The sequence below is a fragment of the Silurus aristotelis genome (assembly GCF_946808225.1).
Source record: "Silurus aristotelis genome assembly, chromosome: 24".
In the NCBI taxonomy this organism is placed as follows: domain Eukaryota; kingdom Metazoa; phylum Chordata; class Actinopteri; order Siluriformes; family Siluridae; genus Silurus; species Silurus aristotelis.
In genome coordinates, this window is record NC_139597.1 from 19,477,293 (window position 1) to 19,488,349 (window position 11,057).

The window sequence follows — 11,057 nt, forward strand, 5'->3', positions numbered from 1 at the left end:
ACTAAATGTTTTTTGTGTGCAGGAAGGTTATTTGTACGTATCCTTGCGTGTGTAAACTAAAGTTGTGCTTGTTGGCTTTTCAGGAAGTGCGTTGCTGGAGGATGAGAGAGTGTTCCACCTGGTTCGGCCAGCAGATGAGCTGGATGAAGTAAAGTCCAAGAGGGGCAGCATGAAGGACAAGGCTCCCATCAAAACCATCACTGAAATCTACCTAACCAGACTGCTGTCCATGAAGGTAAAAGTACTACGTAGTGCTGCTTTGAGTCGATGTCTGTTGTGTAAAGCGTTATAGAAATAAAATAAACTTGATTGTGGAGTCGGGGTGAATTGGAACATGCAAATTCTGTGGTTGAGGCCACACAGGACTCGTATTAACACCTATGGTACTTAATGATTCAACAACAAATTGTAGTTTATAATCGCGTTCAGATACAGGAATAATCTGGATGTGAATGGAAACGCTGTAGATAATAAACTGAAGACGTTCTAGACGTGAAATCACAGCGTCAATCATTCTCATATTGTGTTGGTGCGGAAACAGTCTTTATAAATTGCAGCGTCTGAGAGGCGGTGAATCAGACTGATGAAATATTGTGTGTGTGTGTGTGTGCGTGTGTGTGTGTGTGTGTGTGTGTGTGTGTTACAGGGCACGTTGCAGAAGTTTGTTGATGATTTCTTCCGCAGCGTGTTGTGTTCGGGGGCTGGAGTTCCTCCAGCTGTTAAGTACTTCTTTGACTTCCTGGATGAACAAGCAGACAAACATGACAACGTTGATGAAGAAACTATTCACATATGGAAGACCAACAGGTTCTAAAACAGCATTCACAATGTCACACTGACCCACTGTTTCTGTTCTAAACATTATCCTCCCTTCCACTCTGATCTTCTGACCAATGAGCACCAACACGGCACCAACATCTAACATCTATCTGAAACCCAGGCTCTCTGAAACCAAGGCTCTCTGAAACCAAGGCTCTCTGAAACCCAGGCTCTCTGAAACCCAGGCTCTCTGAAACCCAGGCTCTCTGAAACCCAGGCTCTGTAAAACCCAGGCTCTGTAAAACCCAGGCGGTTGTAAAACCCAGGCGGTTGTAAAACCCAGGCTCTTGTAAAACCCAGGCTCTTGTAAAACCCAGGCTCTTGTAAAACCCAGGCTCTCTGAAACCCAGGCTCTCTGAAACCCAGGCTCTCTGAAACCCAGGCTCTGTAAAACCCAGGCTCTGTAAAACCCAGGCGGTTGTAAAACCCAGGCGGTTGTAAAACCCAGGCTCTTGTAAAACCCAGGCTCTTGTAAAACCCAGGCTCTCTGAAACCCAGGCTCTCTGAAACCCAGGCTCTCTGAAACCCAGGCTCTCTGAAACCCAGGCTCTCTGAAACCCAGGCTCTGTAAAACCCAGACTCTCTAAAAACCCAGGCTCTCTAAAAACCCAGGCTCTCTAAAAACCCAGACTCTCTAAAAACCCAGGCTCTCTAAAAACCCAGGCTCTCTAAAAACCCAGACTCTCTAAAAACCCAGGCTCTCTAAAAACCCAGGCTCTCTAAAACCCAGACTCTCTAAAAACCCAGACTCTCTAAAACCCAGGCTCTCTAAACCCTGACTCTCTAAACCAGTCTTGTAAAACTTCCTGACCTTAAACCCAGCCTTATATTTAATCAGAAAGGGCTGTGGAATATTTATACCATGCGGCTCCAGTAAGTTTATTCATACTGACAGGTGAAATCTCTCTCGTGTCCACTTGTCTTACGTCAGTGTAGAAGCAGGTGTAGATGATTAAATAGATCTGGCTGCCTCAGTGATGCTTCTGAATGAAAAGGAGAATCTTCACTCTGTGTTGGTGCAGATTGTGAGAAATGGGCTGGAAAATGGCACTGAAATTTTGTGAGCAAAACATGTATAATGTATAATATTATAGCACCCAGAGGGAAACTGAGGAAAAGCAGAGGTATGGTTTTGTACAATTTTATTATAAATTTGTGTGTGTGTGTGTGTGTGTGTGTGTGTGTGTGTGTGTGTGTGTGTGTGTGTGTGTGTGTGTGTGTGTGTGTGTGTGTGTGTGTGTGTGTGTGTGTGTGTGTGTGTGTGTGTGTGTGTGTGTGTGTGTGTGCATGCACAGTTTGCCCCTGAGATTCTGGGTTAATATCCTGAAAAACCCCCACTTCATCTTTGATGTGCACGTAACCGAGGTGGTGGACGCCTCCCTGTCGGTTATCGCCCAGACCTTCATGGACGCCTGCACGAAGACCGAGCACAAGCTCACCCCGGTGAGAATCACACGCAGGGACACGTTTACTGCAGAAGTGGAGCTGAACATGTGGCATTTCTGTGCTGGTAGATTTTCTTTGACAGTTCAGTGTTTCTCATTACCTCTTTCTCTCACGTTCTTTAGGAATCTCCAAGCAACAAACTTCTCTATGCCAAGGAGATTCCTACCTATAAGAAGATGGTTGAAGAGTGAGTGTGCTCCTCCTTTAGTGTGTTGTGAAGAACCTGCTGATAAACCTTTCTGTCTGTTAATCCATAGACGTCTGTCTGTCTGTCTGTCTGTCTGTCTGTCTGTCTGTCTGTCTGTCTGTCTGTCTGTCTGTCTGCAGTTATTACAAAGGTATCCGTCACATGGTTCCAGTGAGTGACCAAGACATGAACACACACCTGGCTGAAGTCTCACGGGTGAGTGTGTGTGTGTGTGTGTGTGTGTGTGTGTGTGTGTGTGTGTGTGTGTGTGTGTGTGTGTGTGTGTGTGTGTGTGTGTGTGTGTGTGTGTGTGTGTGTGTGTGTGTGTGTGTGTGTGTGTGTGTGTCACAGAGAGTCTCCAACACTCACCCATCGCTCTTGGTTCAGTCCCACACAGATAAGCTGAACACCCAGGTGGCTCTGCACCAGCTGTACCAGTACGCCAGCAAATACTACGATGGAGTAAGTTTCATTCCATTCTACACAATTCAGCTGATAATAATCAGGGCTTGGGGCAGGTGGTTTCCACCCTAAAATGTTTTCCAGAAGTGTTTTATTTCGCGTATATTACTGTGTATTGTATTTAATAAATGTACAAGTATTTATTTTTTGAATTCAGCCATTTTTAGAGTAATGTAGATTTATAGAGCAACAACTTCATACCTAGTATGAGTGTTATTATAGCGCTATATACACTCGTTCAATCTCCAGATCCCCTCCCCCCCCTCTCTCGCTCTCTCTCTCTCTCACACACACACACACACACACACACACACACACACAAAGTTAATAAGACCAACAAATGCAGCTTATCATCTTACAATGAAAACGCAGGTCCTTACAAGGTCTCAAAATGTGATCTACCTGTTAGTGACACTGGAGACTCCTTCCAAAATTGATAAATAATCTTCCTGTGGCAGAAAACACAGAATAAGTATCTAATATACAGGTACCTTAGTATAGTGGAGGTGGTACAGTATCTTAGTGGTTAAGTCATTATAGATTGGATCTGAAGGTCATGATCCAAGCTGCCACTCCTGGACCCCTGTCCAAGGTCCTTAACCCTCAGCTGCTCAGTCGTATGAATGAGTTAAATGTAAGTTGCTCTGGATGAAGGCTTCTGCCACATGGTGTAAAATGTAATTATTAATGCATATAAGTCGTTGTGTCTGAGCTGTTACTATAGCAACAATATCAGAATGAGCGCGTTAACATTTACTTTGTATTCGATAGCTGATTTTCAGAATCTGACCAATCAGAATGGTATTATGTTAAACCTCGATATAAACCCCTATATCCCACCTTTCATTTAAACACAGGGGTGTTTATCTCTCTCTTTTGTTTCACAGATCATCTCGTCGTTAGAGGACGACCCGGCAGCTCAGAGCAAGCAGCTGACCCTCAGACTGCAGCAGATCGCAGCCGCGCTCGAGAACAAAGTCACTGATCTTTAGTGTCCAGAGCTCCGAACATCATCACCAACAAACCTCATTGTCTTCTCGAGATAAAAGAACCTGTTTGAATGAAAAGCTCCTGAGGACTTGTGCAGCCTTTCACATTCTCCTCACTCGTTTCTTTTCCTCAGTATGCAGCAGAAGTTCCTGAACGAGTTGGGCCACGCAAAAAATAAAGACTGATTACAGCTGAAACGAGGCCCCTTCATGGTACGGGTGCGTCCCAGCTCGTCTCTGACCACTCTGATAAGAATTAGCGTCCGTTCCACAGCCCCAGTAATCATCCCATTCATTCTTTCCCTGTGCAGATGTAATTAAAAGAATAGTATTATATGTATATATTTTTACACAGAAAGGATTTTATTATCATTTCGGTTTCGTAGCCACTATGTTTCCAGCTTGAGGTCATTGAGGTCACTTCTTGTAGAATTTGCATTGCTATAGTCGTCTCGTGGTTCAGCATTTCTGTCTGCACGGAGTGATGCCTTCACAGCTAGTGCACTTGCTTCAGTGTGTTTCGTGCGGTGTGAGAAAGACGAGGGGTGTTTTATACAGAAAGACGTGCTCTCGGTTTTGTTTTTTATGTTTCGGGATGACGTCGTCACGTCACTTCATAATCGCTTAAAAGTATTTTATATGTTTGATTGATTTTTTTTTTGTTTTTTTTTTATGACAGCTGCTCAGCATCTGAAGTGCCACTTTTTAGTAATCAGATTCTCATATGTTTTAAAGCACCACCGTTTTTAATTCGTGTCTCGCAGCACACGCTTTCCCCCTCGGCTTTTGTATTCTGAACCACAGACGTGTGACACGTGACGGTCAGGTAGAAGTTGTTTTGTGTTGTCTGAAAATTGAGAGGAAATCACTTTGGCCTTCGATTGTGTCAGGGACTTTTGAATGTTATCAGTTTTTTCCCCGACCTGCTCTGGTGTGAATTCAGTGATCATATGAAATGTTTTGTTGACTATAAGGTCTTTGTGACCGGCGTGAAAACTGTGCAGTTCTGTCGAGTTTTCTGTTTATTTTCTCGAGATGAGCATGTCGGAGAGATTTCACACACCGCATTCCAGTCGGGTTTTTAATGTCTGAATGAAGATAGTAGATGATGATGAATGAGTTTCTTTCTTTCCCTTTAAAGGTGGTACTATATTTGACTTGTTCCCTGATTCAATCACGTCATGAACTACACACGTCAAATCACACTAATAATATAAATGTATTTTTATAGTACAGGAGGACATTCACTGTTTCTGTTTCTTTTTCTTTTCCTCCACTTCCTGTTACATTCCTAATGAGTGTGTTGCCATGTCGTGAAGCTTTTTTTCTGCCTTTCATGACCAGAATGTGCCTTAATGAAAACAGTAATAATTATAATCATGTGGTGATTGAAGCTGAAATAAAACCTGCTATGGCTCTGATTTTTGTACAATATCCCGTCTGTGTTCTGTGCCACTGAACTGAGGTGCCACTATGGTTTACTTGATGCTGGTAAATGTGTGTATGATGTTGAAGAAAAAATATATTAAAAGTATGTTTTTTTGTGGTCTTTATTTTGTCTCCTTTAATGCATTTGTATCTAAAATGTTTGGGAAGAATGAGGAGGCACGTGAGAAAATATAAACAACAGACCCAAAATAGCTGAAGTGTGTGTTCAGTATCCAGACGGAACCCTGATCTCGACGTGTGCAGTTTCGGAAAAACCACACGATCTTCTGATCTGCATGTTGTGGAGTTACAGCAGGGAGGAAATGATGAGGTGGTTACCATGGAAACGTGCGACAAAAGAAAGGTAACTTTCAGGTAGAAGGTGAAGAAAATATTTGCTGTACTCTATTAGAGGAGGGTGAGATCATCTGTAAAGGTCCAGTTGGTTGGATGAACATGTTTGGAGGGTTTTCATGGCACTTCATGTTCCTCATGAATAGAAAGTCCAAAGGCGTATGAGACAGTATATGGACGATTTCTGTATGTTTTTTTTTTTAATGGTAAATCTTCTATTTGTAGTCCCCATTTGCTGTTATAAATAACCTCAACATTTCTGTGAAGATATTCCACTGGATTTGTGAAGCAAATCAGATCTTCATGGAGCTGGCTTTGTGCACAGGAGCATTGTCATGCTGGAACAGGTTTGGGTCTCCTAGTTCAAGTGAAGGGAAAATTTCATGTTCCTCCATCTGAAGACGGCGTGCCTCCAAGTTTGTGGGATCTGGGATTGGAGAAGAACCACATATGGCTGTGAAGTTAGGTGACCCAATACTACCGACCACAGAGTGTGTGTGTGTGCTGACCTGAGATCAGTTCTGTCCTTTCAAAAGATATTTAGTCATGAACACAGGGAAGATAAACAGTGGATGGACACCGGTTGCATCACAGGTTTTCTGGTCCAGGTGGATCACATGGATGTTTAAAGTATTAATTACTGCAGCTCATATTTAATGTTTTGATCTTCTCACAATCCTGTAATAAAAACATCTGCTGGCCACAAGTCTGTTTTTTAATCCAATGACTGTGTGTATAATTGCAGCTTATTAAAGTCACACAATGAATCTGAAACTCGTTTACCTTGACAACGAGGACAAGGTGGAGGAACATCTCCAACACCTACAGCTCTTCCCCTCTCTCTCTTCTCTCTCTCTTCCCCCCTCCCTCATTCTCTCTCTCTCTCTCTCTCTCTCTGTCTGTCTGAGACTGGAGGGAATTGTAAGTCACAGCAGCTCAGAGGCAATCTCAGCATTGTCCTTCTCCTCTTCATCACTCATTTTCTCTCTTCACATCCACACACATATCCCTCCATCCTTGTATCTTTTTTTTTAATCCCTTCATCTTCTCACAGTCTCCCAATTTCTTGCTCTACAGTTTTAATTATTTATTGTGCACGTTCCAAGAGATGGAATGTGGAAATTCTTCTGCAGCCAGTACAGCTGAAGGTAAGTGTATATAACTCGTGTGTGTGTGTGTGTGTGTGTGTGTGTGTGTGTGTGTGTGTGTGTTTCAGTCTGTATACACACAGAACATTATGAATTTAACACATTTCTGAATCCATGTTCTGTAGTCCTGCTGCCTAGACGTCACTCTACACGTGGAAGAATATAATGTTTATTCAGACGTGATCTTTGATGTGGTGACGTCATTTACAAGGTTCACTTTAAGGTTTCATCTCAACTCAAGAAGAACCTTATCAGCACATCATGTGACACTACGTGCATGTGACCTGATAAAACTAATCATAATTAAGTGGGACACAGCAATCAGTGTGTTTACTTTATCCTCTTCCCAAACACACACACACACACACACACACACACTCACACGCTGAGCTTCTACATGATGACTCACAGTCAAGTTCATATCATGTGAATGGTGGAGTTTATGTGATGTATTCGCCAAGAGGCCAAATCTCCCTGACGACACGTCCTACACACACTATTCTACACAATGCTACACCACACTACACTACACAATACTACACAATACTACACCGTCACCTGCCATCAGTTTCTCCTTTCAGCTCTCTATAATCTTCAGAAATATGTAATTAGTTTGCATGTTTTCATGACACCCCTCTGAACTTCACGTCTCCTCACTGTTGTTTTGTTCAAAAAATTGACGTTGTGTTTTTTTTTTTAATCTCCGCAAGTCAACCTGAAGCTTCCAAATGCGAGTAAGTAATTCACACACAGGCTGTAGTCAGGGTCTGTTTTGGCTCCTCATCCCACCCTCAAAATCTTTCCATCAGATATTATGAAAAAGCAGGGTAAGGAGGTGGGAGAACGTTTTAGAAACCACTTAACTCGGTTGGTCCTCAGGCTACCTGGAACTGCATGTCAATCAACTCAGCACTTCAGCTTCAAGCAGTGGGGGAGAGAACCCAGGCTTTTATCCTCTAAACGGTTCCAAGAATCAGGCTCACACACACTTCGCTTGTCTTCAGGTTTAATAGGGCTCTTAGAGTTCATGGCATGCAACGCTTGCAGATCCACCAGACAGCAGCCAATCACACGTCTCAGTGGGAGGGCAGAACGCTTTAACGAAGTGACGTTCAAAAACAAGTCCCATCAAATCATCAGCCACTTGCCCTCATCTCTAATCACCAGCTGAACGAGGACTCAAGATTTCATCCAGCAGATACGGTTTGCATGAACTCTCTCTGTGTGCAGTTTGTGCAGTCAGGCTGCTGATTTCTGCAGAATGATCGCTGTGCAGGTCTCTGTGTCAGTTTACTGAAAAATTCTAGATTTTATATTCCTGATAATATAATCAGGAGCACAGTGAGACAGAGCTTCAGGACTCACCTCTGGGACTGAGGGTTTCTCTCAGTGCTCTCGAGGTTTCCTCTCGGTGCTCAGGTTCAGGACGCATGCTTTGTTGGCTAATTGCCATTTCCAAATTGTCCCCTGTGTGTGTGTGTGTGTGTGTGTGTGTGTGTGTGTGTGTGTGTGTGTGTGCTATCAGGACTGAGAATGCCTGTCGAGAAGACGAGAAGAGGAAGAATTATGGAGGAGTGTACGTTGGCTTACCTGCTGACCTCAGTAATGTAAATCCAGCCCCGACTCCATCCGCTCATAAAGGTCTGGATTTCCACCACATTATTTAATTCCTTTGCTTTCAGCAGTAAAGCGTCTTCGTGGTGGACACCTAATGTCTGCACAAGGACAGTGAGAGCATGTTGACCTCGTGGAGGAGGTGTTGCACTAATTAGAACCACATGCTGATTCCATGAAGAATGTGTGAATTCATTCATATTATTCACTTGGATTTGTCTCTGTGGTTAATAATGAACATTTCTAGTCCTTTTTCTACAACAGATTGATGATGATGATGATGATGATGATGATACCATCACTGGCACATGCACAGGTCAGTTAATTAATTAATAAATGAATGAATTAATGAATGAAACGTCATTAATCAGCATTTGTATGATCTCTTCTGCATACAGGACGGTCGTTTTCATGACATCACGTGACTGTTTCGTGACATTGCTAAGAAAAAGACGATCACTAAACTGCTGATCAGGACAGAATCCCTGAGGCATGCAGTCTTCTCTCTCTACCTTCAGTGAGCTAAAATAGGATTACGCCACATCAAGTCAAAGGTCACACTGAAATGCCGTGTTGGATGAAGCTGATTTTTTCCCCTAGTAATCCAAATCCAATCACCTGTGGGTTCTTATCAGTCTCAGGACTCGGAGCAGGTCTGAAAGATTTCTTTGGAAGTTTAGGGGTCATGTGACCATGGAGGATGTTCTGTCTATTTGTGATGAGTGAGTGTAAAAAGTAGGAAACTGCTGACTCATTTAATCTCCAGGTCACACGTCCACCTCGAGACGCTGTGAAACTCTTGACCGTGTGTTTGAGGGTGAGAGAAGGAAAAGTGAGACAAGGTGAAAACAGGAACAGAGTGTATAATTGGAAGGTGTGGGTGTTTCTGGTCTCCTCAGCTCAGAGGCGACGCTGTGATTTTTATTATCTGTGTGTTTTGGCTCTGTTTGTTCCCTCAGTAATATAATCAGACCTGTAGATAGTCTGTGCTGTAACATACAGATCCTCTCAGGTACAGTTCTTCAGTCACCAAGCGTTAGCAAGCGTTAGCATCACTGCTAAACGCTGAGCTCTGACTGTATTACCAAAACACATACCAATAAATCAGACACTTCTCCAAGTTATCAATAGATGAAATTAGAAGCAAAAATCATTACAGGAAGTTACAGGAAGTTAACCTCTGATTTATACTGCTTTACTGTACCTCATCTAAACTCTACATCACTCAAACTCACTACACTATAAGGCCAAAAGTCTGTGGACACCTGAACATAAGAGCTCATATTTAGTCTCCATCTGCTGTTATAATGAGCTCCACTCTTCTGGGAAGATGTTCCACTAGATTTTGTGGAGATTTGTGGAGATTCATTCGGCTGCAAGTGGTGTTAGTAAAGTAGAGGAGCAAAGGAGATCTTCCACTTCACGCCATGTTAGAGCTGGTTTAGCTGAAGTGTAGATGAAGTCCAATTGTCTCCAAATTTGTGTTAAAAATGTGGATGGGGAAAAAAAAAAAAAAACACATTTAAAGTGTAAAAGTCGGGTGTCCCAATACTTTTGGCTTCATAGTCCATTAATCAGTAATCCATAATCATGATGATTTTGCTGACATCAATTTAATACGTCAAATTTCCTTCTGCAGCTTCACTGTTTTATTCACAAACACCAAACGTGTGTGTACCTGATGAACACCTGATTTTTATTAATGCTGTTTTTTATTATTAATATTTGTGATCAACATTTGAACAGTTTACAGTTAAATTTGAAATAAAATTCCTGCTTGGTTAAATAATATATAAAATAATATAAAATATAAAATAATATATAAAATAATATTAATAATATATAAAATAATATAATATATAAAATAATATAATATATAAAATAATATTAATAATATATAAAATAATATAAAATATAAAATAATAATAATATATAAAATAATATAATATGTAAAATAATATTAATAATATATAAAATAATATAAAATATAAAATAATAATAATATATAAAATAATATAATATGTAAAATAATATTAATAATATATAAAATATAAAATAATAATAATATATAAAATAATATAATATGTAAAATAATATTAATAATATATAAAATATAAAATAATAATAATATATAAAATAATATAATATGTAAAATAATATTAATAATATATAAAATAATATAATATATAAAATAATATAAAATATAAAATAATAATAATATGTAAAATAATATTAATAATATATAAAATAATATAAAATATAAAATAATAATAATATATAAAATAATATAATATGTAAAATAATATTAATAATATATAAAATAATACAAAATATAAAATAATATTAATAATATATAAAAATAATATAAAATATAAAATAATAATAATATATAAAATAATATAATATGTAAAATAATATTAATAATATATAAATATAAAATAATAATAATATATAAAATAATATAATATGTAAAATAATATTAATATATATAAAATAATATTAATATATAAAATATATAAATATAAATATAATAATATGTAAAATAATATTAATAATATATAAAATAATATAAAATATAAAATAATAATAATATATAAAATAATATAATAT

General features: G+C 39.5%; 1 protein-coding gene and 1 long non-coding RNA gene across 4 annotated transcripts in view; both read left to right on the forward strand.

Annotated features, from left to right (window-relative positions):
* plxnb2a.1 (plexin b2a, tandem duplicate 1) overlaps positions 1 to 5,452 on the forward strand; it is a 71,029-nt gene extending 65,577 nt beyond the window's left edge. For all 3 annotated transcript variants that reach the window (XM_083527848.1, XM_083527850.1, XM_083527849.1), the window contains 7 exons: positions 84 to 235; positions 647 to 807; positions 2,115 to 2,262; positions 2,388 to 2,452; positions 2,593 to 2,668; positions 2,840 to 2,914; positions 3,802 to 5,452. In XM_083527848.1, the coding sequence (XP_083383974.1) occupies positions 84 to 235; positions 647 to 807; positions 2,115 to 2,262; positions 2,388 to 2,452; positions 2,593 to 2,668; positions 2,840 to 2,914; positions 3,802 to 3,906 (782 nt within the window). In that variant the 3' untranslated portion in view covers positions 3,907 to 5,452. The remainder of the gene's footprint in view (positions 1 to 83; positions 236 to 646; positions 808 to 2,114; positions 2,263 to 2,387; positions 2,453 to 2,592; positions 2,669 to 2,839; positions 2,915 to 3,801) is intronic.
* A 1,102-nt stretch (positions 5,453 to 6,554) lies between these two features.
* Positions 6,555 to 10,000, forward strand: LOC310718851. The gene is made up of 3 exons (XR_014531296.1): positions 6,555 to 6,858; positions 8,359 to 8,763; positions 8,846 to 10,000. It is a non-coding gene; the product is annotated as an uncharacterized lncRNA (long non-coding RNA).
* The last annotated feature ends 1,057 nt before the right edge of the window (positions 10,001 to 11,057 follow it).